Source organism: Pinus tabuliformis, chromosome Q (genome assembly GCF_031772625.1).
Source record: "Pinus tabuliformis cultivar Carrire ecotype Pingquan chromosome Q, CPIR1, whole genome shotgun sequence".
In the NCBI taxonomy this organism is placed as follows: Eukaryota; Viridiplantae; Streptophyta; class Pinopsida; order Pinales; family Pinaceae; genus Pinus; species Pinus tabuliformis.
Window position 1 is genome coordinate 649,678,843 of NC_142296.1, and position 25,436 is coordinate 649,704,278.

Here is a 25,436-nt window from a genome sequence, read left to right on the forward strand (position 1 = left end):
GTTAATAAGAACACAAAGATATGACAAGTTATTATGAATATAAGAAAATCTTTCTGCCTTTCTGATTTTCTAACAAATCTCTCATGAATCTTGGAGGGAACACTTACCGAGTTATTTTAGATGAACTTTGGAGCACATCCTTATATGTGGAGACTAGACTTATTTTATTATATCTTACATGCATGCATTCTTGGAGTGTGAATTCCATGTGGACACTTGGCATTTGAATTGGTTTGGTGCCTCTTTTTAGTGGTATGGTCATTGTCATGAGAATTATATTGTTATTTCACTACTATGTTAGATGGGGTGAGGTGTCGTTGAGAGGTTTTTTGTCCAGATGATGTGTCATGATCAACTGTGGATTGAGGAAAGGTCTAACTATTACAATATTTTATTATTTGTTAGATTTGTCATGGAGCTAATTAGAGGGATAATAATGTATTATTGCACGAGAGAAGAGACTTATTTTAGAATTAGGAGCTTTGTCTCATTGCAAAGGTAATCGATATTTTGGGGATTGAGGAGCCCTCCTCTTGGACATCATTTGCACTTACATGCTTGGAGCCTAATGGAAGATTGGAGGTATATGAGTTTTATGTGAGGTTTCCTTTGTGCACTTACATTCCACATGCTTATTTTTGTATTAGGAAATCCTTGCTGCACGTTATAAATTCCTTGTAATGAACTGTGTGTAGTTTGAATAGAATAATGTGAGGATCTATCCCTCTTATTTCAATTTTTCTTATGTTAACCTTTTATATAATAAACCAAAATTTTGGCAGTTTAACATATCTTCACATTCATAACAAATGCTTAATTATGGAACTTATTTTTGAAGAATGTAACTAGTGTTCGTTCTTCATAATTATATTTGAGTCATGATATTATGTATTTGTTAAAAGGAAAGAAAAATAATTTTTTATTGTAAAAAAATGATTTATTAGCATGCGTTTCATGCACTAATTATTTTATTTCTAGGTCAAAACCTCCATTGTAGGCTTCTAGGGTTTGTATCTTGAGTCCTCATCCTTGTCATCATCTAATAGACCCTTCTTGGGCTTTGTATATCAAGAAAGAAAATTATTTTGATGTAAATTGAGTCAAATAGGCCTCCTCCACCAAGTCGGCTTCAAAGAAGACAAGTCAACCTCATTAAGAACAAGTCAACCTCAACAAGATCATCTAACTACTATATATTGGCAGCTACTCGACCTCATTTGACACACCACACAAGCAAGTTCGAGCTGTAGTTGCTAGAGAAGAAAAGAGGAGTGAAATACCTAAAGAAGAAGGAGAAAACCCTAGCGAAGGAGACAATTGTCAAGCAAGAAGAAGTTGAAATTATCTCTTTTCTGCCACATGTGCAAGTTTCTGGGTTGTTGCAGGAGGGCCGAAATCACAAATTTGCAGTAGGGCCAAAATTCTGGATGCTGGAGCGCTGGAATTCTGAGGTGTAGCTGGGTTGAAGCTGTTTGACTAGAAGTGACTACTGAAGTTTGGTTAATCAATTTGGAAGGCTGACTTGGTGGAGAGAAGGTCTTTTTGTCTTGGTCTAAGGTCAAGGTTGTCTCAATTTGATTTGAATATACTAGTGGAAGAGTTTGACTGGGTTTTCCCCTACATAGGGGTTTTAGCCCTGGTTGAGTGCCTATATTTGGTGTCATTGATCTTCATGCTTTTGATTTGATGATTGCTTGATGAGAAGAAGATAAAAGAATAACATAAAGAAATTGAATAAGGATACAAGAATATCACAAGTAATTGTCAACATAAGGAAATCTTTTTGCCTTTCTGATTTTCTAACATGGAATCAGAGCTAAGGTGAAAGATAAGAAGGAAAAAGGTAGCTCGAAGATCTATTGATGAAGTGACCTAAGACATAAGGATCAAGGAAAGGTTTCAAAACAAGATCACAAGGAGAAGGGAAGTATCATTTTACAATGACTCCACTTAAGAAGACTTGAAGAAGAAGGTTTATATCAAGTAAGGAAGGCTTAAATCTATGGCCACATCAATGAAGTCAGAAAATAAACTAGAAGGAGCCACCAACTATAGAGCATGGAAGAAAAGGATAGATCTTATCCTTGCAAAGCACAAAGTATTAGATTTTGTACTTGGAAAGATTAAGGAACCTGCAGATGATGTAGGAAAAGAAAAATACAGGGAGACAAATATCTTAGACATGAATCTAATTGTAGATGGAGTTAAAGATAACTTAATCCCTTACATATACAATATAGATACTGCAAAAGGGAATTATGAAGCTCTCTCCAAACTATTCACTATCAAGAACATTGGACAAGTTGCTAGTCTAAAGAGTAAACTAAGAACATTGATGATGCCAAAAGATGACAATGTGTCTTCTTATTTTGTAAGAATCTCTACAATAAGAGATGAGATCCAAGCTATTGATGAAGGCATACCAGATAAAGAACTTGTGATCACTGCACTGCTAGGTCTACCTAAATCATGGAGTGCCTTTGCAGTAGGTATTAGTAGTTGGAAAGAAACTCCATGCAATCAAGAAGAAGCTCACATCACATTAACAAGTAATAAGAAGGAAGATGAAGAGAACATCGCATCCAATTCATATATTTCTCACTACAAGAAAAAGGGAGGAAACAAGAAGTTTAAAGGGGCAAAGAAACAGGTTGACCTATCCAAAATATAATGCTTTCATTGTCATAAAATGGGACACTACAAGAATCAATGTCCTGAAAATCCTAAGAGTAAGAAGAGAGAGAGAGAGAGAACATGCTACAGTTGCAGATGAAGCTCCACCTAAGAAGAACAAGACTGAAGAATCCGAAGTCAAAGACTTATATTATTAAGTCTCTTACATATCCTCCTACTTATATCATAGACTATTGTTTTAGAAAGTTTTCATTTTGATTTCTAGAGTTTATAGACCTAATATGTCGTGTTAGAAATTCTTGAGTTGTTTTGATAAGGTATAGGCATCCCTCAAAAGGATTTTAATTGATAAAAGATTAAGAGGGAACCTCCACCATTTTACAAAAGATAAGTATCTTGTTCTTTATTTTCTCTTTCATGATTGAATTCCTCTATACATCTAGCTTTGTTTGTATTGCATATTTATAATTCATTCTTTATATTTTCCTTGGTAGGAAAAGTTGCAGCTTTAGGATTATGGCTATACTCAGAGGGAGACATCAAAAGAAAGGTCTTAAATAAACTTACTCTACAAGATTTGTTAAAGAACAACTCAAGGTATGTTTGATTTGTTGCTGATCTTCTTTTTATAAGAAGGTATAATTATTCTTCATTTGAAATTTGCTTTGTATTACTAACTCTCTTATGTCTAGGGTTTTGAATCATAAAGATTATTGTTAGGGTAATTGATCACTAGATTGAATCTACCCTTGCCATTTGTTCATTTTGTTGAAACCCTAACCTTTAGGGTTCACTATAAAACCCTATCCTTTTGATGCTTAGGGTATGTTAATGGTAACAATGAAACCCTAGTCTACTTAGGGTTTGTTAATCAAATTCTAAGAACATATAATAAAATCCTTCTCTATTGATGATTAGGGTTTGTTTATGTTATAGAACCCTAACCTTTTAGGGTTTATTGCTAATGTCTAGGTTATATGATAAACCCTAGATTTTCAGGGTTTGATGAATTAGGATTTATGAAAAAGCCCTTGTAATAGTTAAAGTAAGGTCCTAGGAATGAAACACTAGGTGTACGTATGATTGAAACCCAAGCCTGATAAAAAATTGTTGTATATCTATTTTTGGAGTTTGATGTATGTATCTAGGGTTTACAACAAAACCCTTAGTAATAATAATGAAACCCTAGATACAAAATGCCAGAATGCTAAATTGATTGTTAATATCCATGATTTAGTTTTATTAATGAAATCTAGTGTTTGTGACAAAACCCTAGTAGAGTTTGACATGAAATTCTAGGACATAATATTGAAAATGCTATGACTAGCTTGATAACTTGATTTAGTTAATATCTAAAACTTGAAGTCTCAATGATGGAATCAAGGGTGTGTGACAAACCTTAGCATAGTTGTTGAAGTTTAGGATATAAGAGATGTAACTCTTGTTAATTGTGAACCTAACTAGGTTTAGGTTTTGGATATCTAAAGCTTGATTGTTTTGATTGTAATAACATGCTAACCCTATTTTGATAAAGTTGACTTCATGCTTCTGTATATTTGCACTTGGTTGTTCTTGTTGCTGAAGATTTGTAGGTACATGATCTTCAAGATGTTGAAGATATTCACCTACCTCATAATTGAAGATAACTTGATAATAATGATGAGCATGATGGAAAGAGGGAGCTGTAAGAATGATGATGAGATTAAAGATGAATAGATGATGTTCTTGAAGGAATAAAGCTTTGAAAGGTTGAAGTTTCTCCGATGATATGGTGATACAAATAAAAGACTCTATGTGGCTGGAAGAAAGAAGTTCTTGTTATAAATAAGAAGCTTGGATAAAGAAAGGGTATATCTCTCCAGTTAAGACTCAAGAGGGAGGGAATATTGTGACAACTATAAGACCTTGAAGAAAAGAATGTGATCGAAGAATAGCTAAAGCAGTGTAGATGGTTGTTAATGATTATGAAGTTATAAATAAGATTTAGATGTTCTGGAAGAAGTGCTAAGGTTGAGTTTGGTGCTACTGGAAAATTGAAGAAGGAAGCTTCCGATGAAATGTGTTTGGATAATATGATGATGATCTAAGCAACATCAGAATGATTGAGGACCTTGAAGGTTTGCGCTATATATATATATATATATATATATATATATATATATATATATATATATTGAAAGTTTATTACTAATTGGGGTTGTGATTGTGCAGGATCTCTCCATAAGAAAGTTGAACATCTTGGAAGCATGCTTGGACTGGTGGATATATTTGATTTAGTTGATAGGGAGAGATGAAGCATCTTGGGGCAACAAGATGCTTGGGAGGACATCTGGCCTATGATGATGTCTAGATCTCGAAGTAGGGAGGGTATCATTGGTCTTGTGGAGCTCCGACCTTGGATATGATACTTGGATCCCTGTGGGTTGGTGTTAGTTGAAGCCTGATGGTACCTATAGTGGCAGAAGCTTGGAACACACCTTAGTCCCAACCGATTAGATATCTTGGTCAAGTATTTAATTTGTAGAACTGCGTGTGCTGTGACTCTTCATAGAGCATATCATTTTGAGTATATCATGTGACTCTTACATCATATGGGAGTGCTAGATTTTGTTGTGATAATACCTATTGTTGTTTGGATAGTGAATGTACTTAACCCTTTGCGGATAGGAGCAATTGATGAATTAGTGAACCCTTCATCATTTAAGTAGCAATACACAAAATTCTTGTCACTAACTCGAGAGATAATATAGCTAGCCCTTCTTTGTTCAAATACCGATTAGTCGCAATAAACTAACTTGGATCTCCGTTGTTGATATGCAAGCGAACGTGCAATTATCTTTGCAATAAGATGTGTGATATGCTTGAGTTTTGACTCATGAACTAAGTAATGGGATTAGAATACAATCCTAGTCTCACTTTCTAGTTCTAGAGCAAATGCACATAGCGATTCCTTTGTGGTTCAAGGTGCAATAGACCCTTTTCCCAGTGTTTGGCATCCTACTGGCATTCACATGAGATAGTGAGTACCTTCCTTTTTCTTTGAAGCGAGCTATTGGCTAATGAATTAGCCTTGATTGCTTTATGTGCATATGAGAGTGAATGATAGAAGCCTCTCATAGTGAATAAAGCAATGGGGTTGAAGCCTTTAACTCACGAACCATAGTTGCAAACCATTGCTGACACTTGCTAAAAGATAATATAATCCCATTTTGAAACTAAGATCATAGAATTATGTGCTAGCAAATCTCGAACCTTTGCTCTTCAAAGATTGAAATATAGTACCTTTGGTCTTGTTATGAACTTGATTCTGAGTGCTTACATCGCTTGTGGTTTGAACTCAATGATACTCAAGCATTGAGTGATGAATCCACAGTGATGATCTTGTTAACAATGACCTGGACTGATTATAATAATAATTGTTAGGAGGGAAATGATCAAAGACACTTCGTAGATGGTGAATAAAATATTGTGATCATCAAACTTAGTGAAGGGGTTGTATGAACCAATGTGTGAACATCGACATCAGGATAAAGTCAACGAGGGTTTGGAAAAAGAAAAAATCATAAAAATCGGTAGAAATCAACAAAATTAAAAAAATAACAAAAATATTCATTTTTTTAGCATCTAAAACATCCATGACATAAAATAAATGAATTAACACATAAATATGAAGAGAAAACTAATATATAAGATGTGTAAGATGTCTAGTGCTACATCACACATAACAGTGAATCATGTCCTGAATCCTGAGTCTTGACTCAACCTCAAAATATCGACAAAAAATATAATAAATGTATCTCATATCATGAGACATATACAATGCAATGAGACACTAAGTGAGTTCTAACTCTAACTTCTAACTAGTGATTTCCTCTGACCCTTTTGTGAGAAAATGTAATGGCTTTTCCTCTAGATGAAGAAGGTCCTTGCGTTGGCAGTGGACTTTGATGTCCTCTAGAAGAAATAGGAGGAGGTAGACTACACCCTCTACTAGTGACCGTGGTAGGTGGTGTCACCTCCTATTGCTGCTCCTCCTCCTTCATTACCTCTCTCTCCCTTGCAGAGGCTACCTCCTCCACTGCCTCCTCCTCTAACCAATTAGGGGCCAATTCTATGACAGGGCTCTTGGCCTCAACCCTCCATGCAACAATGGTGTCAATGCCATCCAATGAGATGGCCTCCATGTTAGGTACCTTTTGAAGTTGCCTCACCCACAATCGGAGATTGTAGTAGACATAGACCACGCCGTTAAGGTGTTGGGACTCCAACTTGTATGAGGGTCATAAATTATAAATTTATAATTATACAAATAATAAATTATTATTTTTAATGAATTCGAAAAACTAAGTTGAAATTTTTTAACCTGTTGTGCTTCTTTGTGTGTATTCTTTCAAATACACTCCAGTTGCACTTGCATCCGGAGGAGCTACATGTTTGGTTGAGCACTCGAATTTCAAGCTTTTGGAGGTTGGGTACTCTGCCACCATAGCTTTGGCCACCACACATCTACAAGAAGTAAGAGAAACATAAGAAAAAAATTGAAATTTGAAAGTTGAAGCAAAGTATGAAGAGACAATGAAATTTGAAACAAACTAAAGCTTACTTGACATTTTGGTCTTCCTATCCTGGATAGCCATGTCAAAGCTAAATGTGCCACCTGCCATCCTGTATATCTCCATTTCTTTAGAATTTTCTACACGTTTTGTTGGAGATGACACCATCTTCTGAACACAAGTAAAGAATTCATCCATGACCTCAACATCAAATCTGAAACCAAAGTAAGAAAATGCGGGGTTCAAGTAGATCCCTGTAGCATGAATGGGACGATGGAGTGTATTTTTCCATCGCTCATTAGTCACTCTCCACATCAGTTGTTGTTTGTCAAGCCCCTCATCCCCCTTATCCTCATTATAACTACAAATGGTTTCTTTTGCCTATCCATGGCCTCATACAAGTAGCCCATTACGTGCTTGTCTCCATCAACTAATTGAAGAACCTTTACTAAAGGTTCGATAATGGTACACACCTTTTGCACTCTTGCCCAAAAGCTCTCCTGGTATGAAACTAGCCCGCATATGGCTTCTCCCTTCGGTTTGTGACTAAATGATAAAGCACGCCACTCCTCTGAAAGAAACATTCTCTTCACATCCCACATAGAATTCAAGAGAGATTGAAGAGATATGAAGCTAGTGGCAAACCATGTAATAGCAGGGCACACCAACTCCTTGTTATTGGTGAATCTTCTCATCAAATGAAGCACAAATGCATGATTATATATAAATTTTGTTATGCTTTTTGATGATTCAACAATATCCCTGACATAAGGAATTTTTCCTATGTCCTCTAACATCAAGTCAATATAGTGTGCAACACAAGGTGTCCAAAACAAGTTAGGATGCCTCTCCATAAGCATCCTGCCAATAACAACATAATTTGCAATATTGTTCGTTATGACCTAGACAAGATGTTGTGGACCTACCTCCTGAATGAACATGTCCAACAAATCACATAATAATCGTGCATCTTTGATATGTGCAGATGCATCAACAAATTTCATAAACACTGCCCTTGGTATAGTTAACCAAGAAGTTAATTTGGGTTCTAGCTTTTTGATCAGTCCAACCATTTGACATCACAGTGCATCTTGTGTGTTCCCATGATTCCCTAAAGTCCTCCAATCTTGCAGTGCAATCAACATTTTCATTTTGAAGAATAGGCTCTGTCAAGTCATCATAGAAAGGGGCTTTGTACTCTAGGCCAACAATAGCAATAACATCAACCATAGGCTAGTAAAATAGATTGTTCCTGGCAATGCATAAGGGAATGTGATTCCATAGAAAAAACCTACCCACCAGCTTGTCAGCTTGTTCCTTCTCCTTTTTTTCAAGCGTTGACTTGATAAATGGTTCTACACCAGGTGTGGCTAAGTTGCACGAAACGGGGAAACAGAAACGAGTTTCCGAAACGGGAAGCGATACGAAACGCGACCTCCCCAAATTTTGGAAACGGGGAAACGCGAATATATATATATATATATATATATATATATATATATATATATATTAAAAATATTTAAAAATTATTAATATATATATGTGCAATCATAAAGAATTAATGATACATTTACATTATATGATTATAATTTATTACATTTAAACATTAAGATTAAATTTACATCACATTTACTCATGAGTCATGAATAATCACATAATGAAAATAAAAATATAGGAACTGGAAAATCCAAAATCAGCCTTTATTTATATTAGTATATGAGGCTGCAAGTACAATAAAGACTATAAGGCTGCAAGAACTATAGAGACAAGTCACAAAAGACTAATCCTCATCATAACAATCCTCATCAAAAATAGAAGCAGCAGAATGCTCAACAGTGGATGGTGGTGCTGAAGAAGATGATGCACCAATTCCACTTCCAGAATCGTCCTCAATATTCAGGGCAGCAAGAGAGAGATCCAAATCAAGATTTTCTGCATCCACATCCCATTCTTTAGAAGGACCATTGTTGTATTCTGGACCCCTACGAGATGCAAGGCGAAGGTTGGAGTGCACATAAACAAGATCCTCTGCTTTCTGTGAGCCCAACCTATTGCGCTTCACAGAATGAATAAAACCATAAGTGCTCCAATTCCTTTCTGCTGATGAAGAGCTTGCCACTTGTGAAAGAATACGAATGGCAAGGCTTTGCAAATATACACCATTTTCTCCATGACAAATCCACCACCTAACTGGATTCATGGTGCTTCTCTCCTCCAAAGCTGATATATCTGCATAATCATCTATTCCTGCAGCAAAACTGGCAAATTCCTCCTTTACCTCCCTATGTAGATGAGAAGGAAACATTCTCATAAGTGCTTTTTTCACCCCAGTAGCCACCTCTCTATCCTTATGGGGTGCCTTCCTCTTCCCATTGCTTTTAGCAATAAGCTCCTCATCATAAAATTTGGGGTTCAAAGCATGTTTTAAAGTGTGCAATGGTGTATTGAAATTGTTCCACCTGTCAACAATGATTTTCTTGGTCAAACCAGCAAAATGATCATCAACAAACAAAAGTTGTGGAGACTCCTGCGAAATGATTTCCATAGTTTTCTCAACCATGGAATCCATGCCATCATATACCTCTCCCAAGAAAGGTTGGTCAGTGTCAGCACTCCGGAGAAGCTCAAATGCAGGGGTTGTGAACTTTAGCAAGAAATCTACCTTGCTCCACCAATCCTCATCAAGGCACAATCTACACACCATAGATCCCCGCTCTGAATCTGCTTGTCTCCACTCAATCCAAAGTTGACTCACCACCATAGAAACTAATGCATGCTTAACCTCAACAAGGCGGCGCAACATCACGAAGTTTGAGGCATATCTTGTCTCAGCAACTTTTAACAACTCCAATTTGGAGTACTCTCGAAATATGGCCTGAGACTGGTGGTGGTTGGTGATGAATTTGATAATCTCCCTTGCTTCCCCTATGAGTTCCTTTATCCAGGGAACTTTGTTGTCGATCTCCTCTAACATCAGATTTAGATTATGGACAATGCATGGTGTCCAAAAGATGTGGTCATACCTCCCCTCAATAATTAAACCTGCAGCTTTGCAAACCGGTGCATTATCCGTGATAACTTGCACCACCTTGTTAGACCCTATTTGTTCAATAGCTTTTATAATAACATCAGCAATGTACTGTGCATCTTTCACCTCTCCTGAGCAGTCTTCTGCCTTGATAAACATTGCTCCTTTGGGGGAAGTGGCAATGATATTTATCAATGGTCTGTGCCTCATATCTGTCCAACCATCTGAGACTACAGTAACCCCAGAGCTACCCCAGGAAGAACGAATTGGAGCTAAAATGTCCTCCACAAGGTCCTTCTCATTTTTGAGAAGCTGGGTTCTGACTTTCTCATAGTTGGGCCCCTTGTACCCTTGAGGAGCTTTGTTAACTGCCCTTGTCATATCTTGCCAGTAAGGAGAGCGAACAACATTGAATGGGATACCACATGCATAAATGCACCTAGCCACTCTGGAATCAGTTTCTTCTCTTGCTTGCACATTCACCAATCTAGCAATTCTGCTATCCTGAACTGAAGGGGATGCCCCTGGGCCTCTGGTATTTTTGGGTGCTGGTTGTTCATGTTGTTGAGTGTGACCAGCTCTCCTATTTCTTGCTTCAACTACAATCCTTGGCTCAATGTTAGATGGAGCTTGAGTAAGCTCATCATGCCTTCTCTTAGTACCATCCGCCTCATCTTGCTCTCTTTGATATGCCCTCCTTGCCAACGGATCTGATGTTTTTGTGCAACCTGAAATCCCCTGTCCTCCTCCATGCAATAGATGCGCCTTCACTCTTGGGTAGGAGCCCTTGTACGTATTATTGCAAAGATTGCATCGCCATTCCCATGAGCCACCACCTCCACATCTTTGAAGCTTCGTCACATGCCTCCAAAGAGGATAATATTCAGCCCTTGGGTTGGCCCTAGGGCTTGAAGTTGCAGCTGCACTTTGGCTGGAAGCCATTGCTGCAAAAATAAATTAAAAAAACAAATCTGTAAATAATAAAAACGTTTTTCATATTTTTGGCTGTATAAACCCTAGAAAAATTAAAGAAATAGTCAGAAAAAAACTAAGAAATGAATGTGGCTTACCCAAATTAATTTTCTGTGGCTGAATCTACCCTAAAATGCCAGAAAAGAGGAGAAATATGGTTGTAGCTGAGCCAAATCTGCTGCAAAAATAAATTTAAAAAACAAATCTATCAATAAAAAACGTTTTTCATATTTTTGGCTGCCTAAACCCTAGAAAAATTGAAGAAATAGTAAGAAAAAACTAAAAAAATGAATGTGGCTTACCCAAATTAATTCTCTGTGGCTGAGACTACCCCGAAATGCCAGAAAAGAGAAGAGAAATATGGTTGTAGCTGAGCCAAATCTGCTGCTACTGAAATCTGCTGCTGAAATCTCTTTCTCTTGCTGCTGAAATCTCTTTCTTCTGCTGCTGAAATCTACTTTGCTCACTGCTCAAAACACCCTAGCTGAAACAACTGCCAGTCTCCAAGAGAAACGACTTGCTGAATAGTGTGATGAGAGAATGAGACAAACTGCTCTTTTATAACTTTAGAATAGGTTTCTAGAACATCCTGGAAACCCTAAAAAAATTTAAAAACAAATTAAAAAAAATAAAAATAAAAAACAATTGTTTTTTTGGGGAAACATGGCTCGTACGGCCCGGAAACGCGTTTCCAGGCCGTACGGCCACATTTCCGTTTCGGGAAACGTGGCCGTACGGCCGGAAACGCGTTTCCAGGCCGTACGGTACGGGGAAACGCGTTTCGTTTCGTTTCCCCTGGGGAAACGACCCCTAGGGCCACGTTTCCTGCAACTTAGAGGTGTGGGTCTAGGAAAAAAAATGATGAGTTAGTTGTGGGGTTGATTGTAGAATTTGATGTTGAAGAAGAACCAATCTCACAGTCACCTACCATCACTCCACCCCTTGCCATTTGAGTCTTCATAACTTCCTTGTTAATTCTAGTTGACTCTTTATCATCTAATGATTTGATGGCAATACAGATGATTTCTGGAGATGCGTTTGGGCAAAGTCCTACTTCATGTCCCAGAATTTGTGCAAGGTGGTATTTCAATCGAAATATTCCCCCTGTCATATGCTTCCCACACAATTTGCAACTCATTTTTTTCTATCGAATCCCCCATCGGGTTCATCATATTCCCACATAGGGTCCAAATGTCTTGGCATGCTTATTGAATTCTTTAATGTAAGATTGAACCTAGGGCACAAGAAGAATTAAAAAAAAAATTAAAAATCAACATTTTGACAATAAAAGACCCTTTCCACTCAATGAAAAAATAATGCCAAAAAAACGCACTCCCTGCCCTAGCAAAATCATGGAAAATAAATGGGTGACTCAAACCCAACGAAATATAAGGATAAAACAAAAAAAAACATGGCCGAATTTGAAGCCCATACCTGCAAATCTGCAACCTGCTGAGGAAATTCATCCCACTATCTAATTTTCTTTGAGTGGGATCCTAAATATCGTTGGTTTTCTCCTCTCTCGACTTAGTGGATTTGTTCTCCTCCTCCTTTGCTCTCGAATTTGATATCTGTTTGCAAAATGACATAAAAAAACTAATGAAAAGGCTTTATAAACATGCTCGAGTGTGCACCGATGAAATTTTCATGTTGGCTAGTGATTTAATTGTGATTTTTATGATTAAATCGTGATTTTTTCACTAAGGAAATGGCTGTAAAATTTGGGCGAAAAAATTGTGGCTCCAAAAAAGGTACAATTTCTCGATTTTATCGCAATTAAATCTCGATGTTCACAACATTGGTATGAACACTTGCATAGATTGAATAAATGTAATTGAAAAGATCAATGAATATGGGTATCTGTGCATTTAACCTAAATCAAGGCTAAGGCTTTGCTCTTACACATAGTAAGAAGACCCTAAACAATGATTTTTGGATCGAGCTTCTAAAAAATAAGGTCCCATATGCACATATGGGTGTGATGTAGGGTCAATAGAACCTCACTTTAGTATAAAACCAACAACAATGGACTTAGTCGGTCTTTCATCCTTGATTAATATCTTTCTCATTTTGTATTATCTTTATTTGAGAGCTTTATCAATATCTATTGGTTGAGCTAAGTGGAGATTTGAATTAAGACGTACCAACAAGAGGACTATGGATTGATTTGTCACTACAGATCATATACTTTAGTTGGGCCCACTGAATTGTGTAAAATTACTTTGTAGAAGTAAGCATTAGTTGATATAATTTTTTTCTTTGAAATATGTCTTAAAATTTCTATTTTCTCAAGTTTTAGGATATAGAGTATATCACAAAGAAAATGAGGCAGCAGAGGTGTCATGACTCATCACTGCATGACATAGGGAAATGGATAGACACAATGCCCCTAACCAAAACCAAAGATCCTAAAAGCCACACTACAATAGATCCCTACGAGAGAACAAAAATGAGGAGAGTTATAAAATCATAGGACATAAAAAGCGTTGGAGTAGTTAATCGTAAAAAATCATAGGGAGAGAATAAGTGTCGGAATAGTTAATGATTATCTAATTAGTCTTCCATGTAATATTTGATCATTACCCATCATGATATGTGTAATATGTATCACTTTGTCATTAGTTTAGAGTCCATGGAGTTGGGCTGACCATGGTTTTTTGATAGTTGTTCAATGTGATCTTTTATTCCTATTTAAGGGCACTTCTATATTGTGAGTAGTGTTGTGTGGATGTCATTTCATGGTTGCATTACAATTGTGTGCATTTTTTGTTTGTTGCATCAGTCAATCAATACTTACATTTGACTTCAGAGAATTGGTGATGGCAAAAGGTGTCTAGCAGATGTATTGTCCCACAGAATGAGCAGACAACAAAAAACCTTGTGAAGCAATTGGGGAAGGATAAGTGTGAGAGATTCAAAGTGACACTTAAGGAGTTATGGTCAATGAGGTGATCATTAATGGTAGGCGTTAGAGTGGGTAATGGGTACCTAATTAGTCATTTATATAGTATTTTGTCATTCCCCATAGTGATGTGTATAAAGTTATAAACTTAGAACTATAATCTATATGACCATGTCATTAGGTTAGAGCCCACAAAGTCAGGCTGACTGTGATTTAGTTATGGTGGTTAATTTATTCTTAGGCCTATTTAAAGGTAATTGTGTCATGAAAAATTTAGTGGTATTGTGCTGATGTGTTACTTCACGGCTGCATTGTAATTGTGTGCACTTTGTCTTTGTTGTTGCATACATCAATTGTGACAACACCTTTGTAATGTCCCCAGTTGATTAATTGGCCAAGGGAGGACGAGTAGTCTATCCAATCCCGTAGGATGTAGCCTTGATAAAGGGAGGAAACCCAATTTTCCAATGTTTGGGGCAACATTGGGCGAATTTTGGGTCGGTCAGGGCAAAAAAAGCCCAAATTGGGGGTTCCATTGCCACCCCACATTTACCCGTGAATTTTGGGTCAGTTGGGGCAAAAAAAGTCCAAATTGGGGGTTCCATTGCCACCCCTCACATTTACCCCATGGGGAAATCTATAAATAAAGGAAAGTTGGAGTCAATTGATCATCATCGATTTTGGAATTGAGTTGTCTCTGTTTTCTTGAGCCTGGGGCTCTGAGGGTTTTAAGACGCCTTCTTGATTAGTCTCGGTGGAGGTGATCCCACTCTAGCTAACCCCCTTGTCTAGTTTTGGTGGAGCTGATCCCACCCTACCTAGACACGTTTCTCTGTCTGTTACAAATTGATTCTTGGAACATTTCAGATCTGTTATGGCTAGAAGCAGCTCTTTGTGGTATTAAATTAGTCGACAAGTCTCCATCCAGAGCAACGAAGGCTTTTTTGTGGAGTATTAGGTCACTACGAGTGCTTCTGGGTAGCGAGATTCGCAGGGCCAGGGCTGCAGCTGCAGGGCCGCAGGGTGTAATTCTGGGAAATTGTGAACTATTCTGCGGGAAGCCCTAATTCTGGTTTGATATGGCAGTAAATTAATACAAAGGCATGTTTGGAAATCATTGAAGGATAGCAGGAAATTCAAGTCTCTATGACAGAGAAGTTGGACCCTCAGGAATAGCGAAGAGTCAAAGACCTTTACAAATTAGCACGAGCAATTTGTCAGGGTTGCTACCGGCCTTTCCCGTAACAGCAAACAAGTTCGTTAGCAGCATGGTAGGCATACAGGTTTTGGATCCCTGAAGCTGTATGCTCGGGCCCCCTGGAGCAGAAAACATCTTCACAACTGAGCACAAGGAAAAAGGGGACAACTCCAGACCATAGAGGGAACAACAAACAATTCCGGAAGTAGCCCAGCAGTACAGTGAGTTGTTAGTATAGTGACAGTAGTATTATGTAGTGCTAGCCTAAGTATAATTGGAACGAAGTCTGTTGAGTATTGGTATTGCACTCAGCACTATACTGTGGTGATTGGTTGGAAGAATTTCCTGGGCGGTCAGCCCCAGCTTATTGAAGTTTTGAAGAATTATATTACTGTGAAAATCTTTTATATTCATGAATTACAGTTGAATGCCTATTGTCTGATAAATAGATGAATGTGCAATGCTGTGTATAATCTTTTCTGGTTTATTTGGAAAACCCTAGTCAGAAATAGAACCCTAAAGGCATAAAAATTACCCTAGGACATTTCAATCTTCCCTTTACAACGCACAGGGTGCCATGCGATGGAATAACATGGCTCTGAAAGAGATTGAAACAAGGGAGACCTCAACCCTGTTAATTTTCGAGGAGAAATCTGATCTTCTATTCTGATAATTACTTCCAATGATTTCTTTAACCTTGTTCACTTATGTCATGTACATCATTAAACAACTATACATAGAAAATCTCAACATTAATGCAATAATGATAGTACGATCATAAAGAGACAGCCAAGCACACAAAGACACAAATTTCACTTGGGAAACCCAAACTCGGGAGAAAGCCCAGCAATCTTTTCTAGGAAAAATTATTCAGTTCAGCAAAGTTACAATTGATATTCATAAGTCAAATTAGGACAAACAGACCACAGCAATACGCTCAGGTCAATCCTGGTCAAACAGCCCAGAAACAAGTCTGAATTCTGCTAAGAATTTGCCATTTGGTTAACTCTGCCCAGATTTGGTCAAACTGCCCAGTTAATGCTGCGGTCAAACTGCCCAGAAAGTTTTGGTCAACTGCCTCAGAAAGCTCGGTCAAACTGACCTTAGGAAACTTGGTCAACAATCTCAAAAATCCAGTAAAACTGACCTCAGGAAACTCGGTCAACAGCCTCAGAAATTTGGTCAAACTGTGGTCAATGCTGGTAAAACTTCTGTCTTCTTCTACTCTCTATTTCGCATGTGTGAACAGAAAACATATGATTTTATGTGTTCTGAATTGATGTCCAAATGAGGGAGGCTGAGTTTTTATTTATAGTGTAGTGATGCCCAAGGGACATGTCTCCTTGTGCTGGGCCGACCTGTACTTTGGGGCTGACCTGACCTTTCTGGAGGCAAATTAAATTCAAAATTCAAATTTTAAATTTCTTTCTTTTGATTTCCTTTTAGGGCCAACTTGAATACCGACCGTAGCTACCAAAAATAAACAAAACCCCCTCCAAAATGAATAATCCAGTAAACATCCACCACAAAATCTCGTTGATGTATCTGGGGTAAGAGCACCTCTAAGACTCCATTCATCTACAACCATGAACTTGCAACATTGTGTTACTGTAGCCAATGGTTGGCCATGTTGCAATTTCGAGCAGTCTTTGTTAATATCCTGAAAACTGAACATACTTGTATGAAAATATGACCCTGGTAATTTGCTTCCAGGACAAATTCATAAAATATGCTGTATATTCAGATTTTCTAGTTGGATTGTTTAAGGTCATATGACAAACTTTTGCACAGTGAATTTCATGTGTTTTGTGCAAGGGGATCAGAATTTGTGAAAATTATGCAGGTATGCTTGTTATATGTTAAGCAGGCATTTTCTACCACTCTTTCAACCCTCTGGGCTCTCACTGCAAAAATCTCTGTAAAGGGTGGGACTTTGCTTGTCATGTTTGATAAAAACCTAGAGGCTGTTACATTAATCATTTAATGTGATGATTTTTGTTCATTATATATAGATGCCTTATTTGAAAGATATATAAGATTGTTCTGCTTGTTTCCTACAGCTTTTGTGCCAGTTTGAGCCAAAATCAGTTTTGAAGTTCCTAGAGAGTTTTGAGAATTACAGGCTGGAGCACTGTTTGAGATTATGCCAGGAATATGGAGTTACTGATGCAGCTGCATTTTTATTGGAACGTGTTGGTGATGTTGGAAGTGCTTTGTCACTCATAATAGCTGATATCGATGTGAGAATACAGGAAATGGACAGTGCAGTGGCAAATGCATTTGTGAAGTCTACATCCGCTATTACTTCCGAGGAGAAGCAGTTGAATATGGTTTTGACGATGCCAGAGGTATGAATACTATTTGATGCCTCAGCTGGAGTATTAGTGTCCAATTACAGGCAAAAGGAAGCTTTATGATCTCTATATAAACATTTTTGATGACCAAAAGCAATCAGCTAGATAGTTGAAAAACTGGCATATGATATTACTTCAACTCAGACTGCCTCATGCATATTAGATCTAAGCTCATGTACACCTAACTATTTAATATGAACAATGGAAATGTTTGGTGGCATGTCGTCAATGCAGGTTGAGACTGTGCAAGCAATTCTGTGTGCTGCTGTTGGTCTCTGCCAACGCAATACGTTGAGGCTAGATCCTCAAGAGTCCGAGTCCCTCTGGTTTTCTCTCCTTGATACGTGAGTTAATGGACTACATAGTCTTTAGGTGGAGAGCATGGTTAAAATTAATGTCTATGCTTCATGTTTTTTGCACTTTTATATAGAAATCTGTAATCTTTCTACATGTTTCTTCCATCTGATTGACTTCTTTGCTTATTGAAGTACAAATCTATAATCTTCAAATATCTTGTGGTTTATTCTAACAAGAGGGTTAAATATGTTTGTAGTCATCTGTGCCTTTTTGTTTTATCCAAAAACTTGGGTTCCTTGATACTTCATATTTGACTTATTATTTCCTGATGGCTGGGTAACTTGAGTGCAGGTTTAGTGATCCTTCACGGAAATTGTACAACTCTGAGAAGTCTTTAAGAAAGGAAAATGGACATTGTAGTAAATCTAAAATGGGGCAAAATGTGAAAGCCTCACTCAGATGGAAAGTCTTAGAGGTTGGTGATGCTGCATACCTTTTGCGAAAGGTATTTGCACATTTCGTAGGTGAAATTATTGAAGGTATGGTGGGTTATGTACCTCTTCCAATGATCATGGGAAAACTTTTATCTGATAATGGAAATCAAGAATTTGGGGACTTCAAGGCGACCATTCTAGGAATGCTGGGAACCTATGGTTACGAGCGAACAATTCTGGTATCCAATTAAGACCTTTTCTTTAATGTTCACTATCTTGTGTAGACAATTTACTTTTCTTTGATAATTCGTTGTATTGTGCTAACCAGTTGATAGCTTAATCCATTGACATTTTTTGGTTGTCCTTATTTGTGATTTGTAGTGTAATAAAAGGCAAACTTTTATGGTTCTCTTGGTATATTTAAGTCGGTTATGGAAAATAACATAAAGGACTGGAAGCTAGGTTGATATTGGATCTGCACACATGTGGAACTTTACAAAATAGCTGAAATGGAGTTACATCAAATCAGAGTTTCGAAAGAACTATTACGTTTAAACTTTTAAGTGACGAGTCTCTCTAAAATGTGAAATTTCTAAAAATCAAATCAGAAATCACTAGTGTTGCAGAAATTGATGATTTATTAGCAACTTCTGCTGAAAACAATTCATCAGCCCTAGAAATCCCAAGTCAGGCAATTTTTTGCAGAACATATCAGCCATAGCAGACATCACTTAAAAGACAGTTTATTGCGACAAATTTCACTTATTTTTTTATTGCTTGGCAACTTTTTGTTGAGTTTTCCATTTTTTTCCCTATTTGAGTTCTGCAACACTGAAATTACTCAGATATGTGACGTATAAGAAAAGTCTGAACATTGGACATGATACAGCGTAAGCACAAATTGTGAAAATTAAAAGGATCTATGGAAAGCATCCAAGTTTCAACCTTCACAGTCAATAAGGAGTCTGTAGGCCTTTTCAGCTGTGAAAGTAATGGAGGAAGAGAAACAAGTTCTTTTGTTTCATCGGACGCCTCCTTGTTCTTGTTCAAGGCTTTCATACCACCTTAATGATGGAGATCCTGAAGATAATATTTAGAATTCAAAGGATATGCTTGAAATATAAAATGGCTTAACCATCTGAAACAAGAAGTTCCAGTCTTGGTGTTACAATATCGGCCACTTGCCCACTGTCTGATGTATAATCAAGAGTTATCTCCTATCCTGCCTTACATAAACAAGCACCTGCTAAAATATTAGACGGGGTGGCTCATGAACCTGTTACAATGTCAACCACTTGCGTACATCTATTATATTATTGATAGTTATCTCATGTACTCAATTACCTAAACAAGCACCTGTTAAAATATTAATCAAGGTAATAGGGTTCATGATCAGGTAAGGGTTGAATAATTTTGGTCTAATAGTAATGGGCCATGAAACCAACAGGATGCAGATTGTAGTTATTGTCAGAGCTACCAGTGAGCTTATAGGAATGATTAGCAGCTATACTCTTGAATCCTGAGTCCTCAGCTATGGTGGGTCAATTGTGTCTAGATTCTAACACCTACACTGAGCCTTTTCCTCCCTTCCAACCACAGATACAGGCATAGAGGAGCATTATGTGGGAACTGCAGAGGGTAAAATGGGAAAATGATTGTTTTAACTGCATTTGAGCCAAAATATTCATCTCTGTAATGACAAGGTGTTCTCAAGAGTGTTTTAGATATAATGCTTGGGGTATGTTCAGAATGATTGGAATGACAAAGTACAACAGTAATTCTTGCTCATATATTGGTAAGATCTTTGAGTTCCTGCATCTTAATCTTGGTTGAGTTTCACTTTATAAATCAGATTTTAGATAGTGCCGGTTAAGGTGAGCTATTTTCCTTCAAATAATCATTTTGAATGGCAATGATTCAATTCATAATCCACAGCACTGCTGGAACTCCACTTTATTTCTACTTTATTAATTATCATCCTGATTAGGATGCATCCTGCATACTGTGGTGTTGCTCTAGTTCATGTATTCTTATTGGTTATATGTTTAATCATGACCAAATTTCCGAGGTTATTGCTATTCACAAAACTGCTATACTCGTTAGTTGTGCATGAAACATGGACTGTAAATGTCAACTGTGAAAAATTGTAAACCTTTTCCCCTTGAGTTTTAGCAAATTCCCTACAACAGGCTCAATTTGTATGGAACCGGCCGGTTTGGTACAAAACCGGCCGGTTCAATGAAAAAGGCCAGTTTGGTACCGAACCGGCCAGTTCCATTACAAAACTGACTGGTTTGGTACTGAACTGGGCAATTCCAGTTCTGGACCTCGAACCGGATTGGTTTGACTCCCAAACCGGTCAGATTGGCCGGTTCCACCGGTTCCGGTCCAGTTCTGATAACACTGTTTTTCATGGCTATTAATGTTGAGAAATCTAGGGCATCAAGATTAAGTGGTTTCTCTTCTATTGATAACTGTTTGTGAATGCTTTTTACTTCTTAGATTAGGATGTTATTTTACTTATGTTAGTATAGTGTTTTTCTTCATCAAACAACTACCAATGCATAAACCATCAAGAGACAAGAGACACAGAATATAGGCTATCAGCCATGGCCAAAACCTCTCCCACTTGAGCGGAAAACCCGAACAAATTCTTCTTCTTATAGAGACTTCAATTGACGAATACCAAGAACAAGACACCAAGATCCTTCTTTGCTGCTTCTCTTTCTTGCACTAGTTAATGCAAGTCAAACTTCTCCTTCTTATGCACTTCTCAGCTACCCTGAAATTTTGGCCTCTTTTCCACAGATCTGCAATTCGTACTGCTGTGATTCCACACGTGTGAGGAGTAGGAACAAGATTGGAGGTGTTTCTTTCCTCAGCTATATTTGGAGGCTTCCCTAGATAAACTCGGCTAGCAATAGGACTGATTTGGAGACCCTTTTCTCGTCCTTTATTACAGCAGATGTACCCACTGCAGAAACCCTAGTTACTGCCACACCTGTGAAGGTGTTTAGCCAAGAACCCATCCCAAATGAGCTCGATCTTCCTCTTCCCTTACTCACTGGTTAGTAGGCTGCCTTCTTGTGAACTTCGCACTCCTATTTCAGATCTTGACCAAATTGCTTCTCCGAAAATCTACCTTCTGAAATGAGGCCGAGTGCTGAGTTGCCTATTTATAGTTGTTTGCCCATGTATATAAGCCGACGTGAGTTGAATGTGAACCGACATGTCCTTTTGAGAGATTTCATTATTCTTTTGAAGCCGACTTGAAGGAGGTGTCTTTGCTTGGTCTTGGAGGGCCTTCTTATACATTTAATGACTCATACAAAAATGTAACATGCCCAAGAAGGGTCCTTCATACATGACATTGACTCAAATTGACTTTTATGACTAGATGACAAAACCTAAAGGTTCACAATGGGAACCTTAACTAAAATAAAATTCCTTGATCATGAAACCCATGATTCAAGTACTACAAAAATAATTTTATTTTCTTATTTTCATCAATTACATAAAATCACAATTACATGTCATTATGAAGACCGAACCTAGTTACACTTTTCAACATTTAATTTGTGGTCATCCACTTCAGGACCTTGGAATTATATTCTCTGATTATAAGCCTTTGTCATAATCTCAAATCTATTTGTGAGTAGTTATTGCTGTCTGGAGCAAATTGCAATAGCTTTTTACCTAGCAACAATTGAAATCTATAATATTATCTTTACAGCCTCACCAGCTCAAAGTTGGGAAAGGTATAGAAATCTTGGCAAACGATGTAGATAGTTTGCTAGATGTATTTTTTAATTATAAGATACTTCTAGTTTTGGATCGTAGCTACATCACCATAATTCTGCCTTAATTTATTAGTGTCCAATTCACTTATTTGTGGTGCACACTTAAAAGACTAGCATTTTAGAACTCATGAATATTACTCATGCAAAAGGTTTCATAACAGAAGCTTTGAGGCATAGAATTAATATGATTGTCCAACACATTATATTATTAGTAATTCCAGAATTGGCATGTGCAAAATTTTGCTTTTGGGAAGAGTCATACAGGTAATGAATATTGATAGCTTGGTATCTATGTGCGATTATAGGATATGTGAATTGTGGATGGGAAGAAATTTATTTGGTGATAATCTTTGTGTTTACCTAGTTCTTGCTTTTCCTTTTTCCAGGATACTGCAAAAAACTTGATAGAGGATGATACTTATTACAACATAGGCATGCTCAAAAAGGGTGCATCGCATGCATATGCACCAGCGAGTTCATACTGCTGTAAATGTGGGCGTGCACTGGATAAGGAGTCTTTTGGCTCAGGCATCTGCATTTTCCATTGTGGTCATGCAACCCATTTGCAGTGTGAAACTCAGGATTCAAAAACACCTTCAAAAGATTCTAGTGCAGGATGTCCAATTTGCATACCAAAGAAGAGGTCGTCTCCAGCTAGAAATAAAATGATTGCACTTTGGAATAAGAATGTGAAAGTGCCTAGCGACAGTATGCAAATTCAAGCTCTCAGTGCCAAATCTACATATGAAAATGCGATTACTGAAAGGCCATATGGTCTTCATCAACAATCACGGGTAAATCTATTTTGGTTACCATATAGAATATCTGAATTCTGGCATATATATAGATCTACAGAAGCTTTTGTTGTAGTTGTTCTGTCACAATCTTGACTATGAGAGGCCAATGAAATAATGCAATCTTCTATAATATGAAAAAGACCAATTTTTTTTATATAGCATGCCTTTTCCTTCCAACTCTCAACTGGGTTCCTTACTTTGTTTATTCAACTTTGCAGTTTGAATTGTTGAGTAGCCTGCATAAAGGTGAAAAGTCACTTGAAGTAGGTCTGCTGCCTAATTTGAGGCTAGCACCTCCTTTAGTTTATCATGATCACAAGGCTCATAAGAGTAGCCATCTGAGTAAAGGGGAGACTAGCAATGGAAAGTTGAAAAATGCTGATTTAATTGTAGCACAGAGAACCAAGGGTTCTTTGCCGTTTCAATTCCCTTTAACTTCAAGCATTTTTGGCAAGTACCCGAAAGCTTATGTATTCATTTGGTTCTGTTAGAAGCGTGTTACTAGCACATCGGTATTATATATCATACTGATTTTTCTTTTTTCTTTGCAGGTACCAATAAAAGCAGGAAACGCTAATGTAGAGGCATTCTTTGTTTAGCCCAACTGCAAAAGCAGATTACTTGCAGAAAGCTGTAATGTAATATATAAAGGAATCTTAAAATTCTCTCTTTGAGTTATTTTGTGAAAAATTGAGCTGATTGTTTATTTTTGAAGCCATGAATTCCATAAGTAGGGATTATGGCGAGAAATCCTGGCAAGGCTTTTTTTTTTAAAACCTAGATATATTCTTGGAGGCAACATGCCACAATTCCTGTAATATCAACATGTATTTTAATTTCTTTCTTTAGTTTTGCTGCAATGAAGTCAAACTGGCTAGCTGCATGGAGTTTAGTTTCTATTGACTTAAGATATACCTGTTGATGTGTTTTGAAAAAGGCAGCATGTTATGGAAGGTTTTTTTTGCTTCTTAAATAGCAGCCAGAGTTTGTTCTTGTGGTGAACAGTAGTATACATGGTTTGTTGCTAGTAAGTATGACAAACACAAAGTCACTTACAAAGTTTATACAATAGTTATATTGAAATACAATTGTTATTATTATTATTATTTCAGTATTTAGTACACAATATATGCTGTCCCAGCTAATTAATTTAGGTAGCAATAACAATTTCATTTAAACATCCATGTAAACCCTATCTACTTTCAGAATTATACGAGGGTTGATCTGTTTTAGTTTAAGCTTAAATATGGTTCATCCTTTTTGTAAGAGATTTCTGGATTCACCACAGTTGAATGAGAAGTATCGACATTTCAGACAGGTAATTCACTGTCCATATTCAGGACCAATAAGAACATGAAATTAGTCAATGGAAATCCCTGTTTGTAACTCAGAAAAGGGGAAGACTAACATCCAAAACAAAATCTAAGATTGTACTAAGGTGTAGTTTTGGACGTTCTTCTTCTCTTTTTCTTATTTAAAACTAGGATATCTTTTGACTATATTCGTTTGGTTATTGACCCTGACGATGGAAAATGACAATGTGGGGACCATCGTATTTGAACATCCTGGTGCTTTTCTGGAGTAACCAACAACAAATAATTATATTAAGGCAGAGTTTTGGACTTGCAATGTATAAAAAATATATAGCTTCTTTTGATTATTAATCAACAATATTTACAGGGATTTATAGAAGAGAAAGTTGCGCTGTGCATGGAGCCTCCACTAACACTAGCCAATTACATGTAGTTGCATCCATGAACAAATCCAAAAGGAACTAAAAGTGTAAAGAAAACATTAAACAAAGGGCATGCTGCTAGCGCAGATTCACTAGATACTGAAAGAGACTGTTCATGTTCATTTGAGGATGGAATCCAACTAGTGATGGATGGATCAACATTAGCAATATGCTGTTTGTAGCAAATAATTTATTAGCTTGGCCTGTTGGAGAATTAAAAATGGCCAGTGCCAGAATAAAAAATTTGTCGTTGTGCTATTTTGGGTCAAATCACCGGTGGGTGGGTATATGTGTGCTCTTGCCTCTCACGAACTTGTTTTATGTCTCCTCAATGCTTGTGTGGTCACTGGGCACGAGGGTCCAAGTGTCTCCCTGTGTAACACTTTATATGCTTGATATGTCAGGGGCACTTTTAGAATATCACTTGATATGTCACCCTTTCACTCTATGTCTCTCAAGTCTTGGACACTACATTCATATTCTGGTACACTGACATTCTAAAAGTGCCCCTGGGAGCAGTATGTCTTTCAGCATCTTGATGAGTATCACAAAGCCATAGGGGCCTTTTCCTGTAAGAATCACATGGAGGAGGATCTAAAGGATCCATAGACTCAACAGGTTCATCTAGGTCCTCATGATCAGGTTCATGAGTAGAGGAATCCACAAAATCATTTGTTTGTCTAGATGTAATAGAGGGAGGACAAATTTTCACCTTTTCAAGAGTCGCATCTT

The 25,436-nt window shown here is 37.3% G+C and overlaps 1 protein-coding gene across 1 annotated transcript in view; it reads left to right on the top strand.

Moving 5' to 3' along the window:
* Positions 1–23,861, top strand: part of SETH5 (transducin family protein / WD-40 repeat family protein) — a 220,733-nt gene extending 196,872 nt beyond the window's left edge. Inside the window, exons 13-18 of the mRNA XM_089385020.1 lie at positions 17,348–17,635; positions 17,876–17,985; positions 18,290–18,611; positions 22,559–22,966; positions 23,188–23,419; positions 23,521–23,861. Coding sequence (XP_089241146.1) covers positions 17,348–17,635; positions 17,876–17,985; positions 18,290–18,611; positions 22,559–22,966; positions 23,188–23,419; positions 23,521–23,546 — 1,386 coding nt within the window. The 3' untranslated portion in view covers positions 23,547–23,861. The remainder of the gene's footprint in view (positions 1–17,347; positions 17,636–17,875; positions 17,986–18,289; positions 18,612–22,558; positions 22,967–23,187; positions 23,420–23,520) is intronic.
* Positions 23,862–25,436: the final 1,575 nt, after the last annotated feature.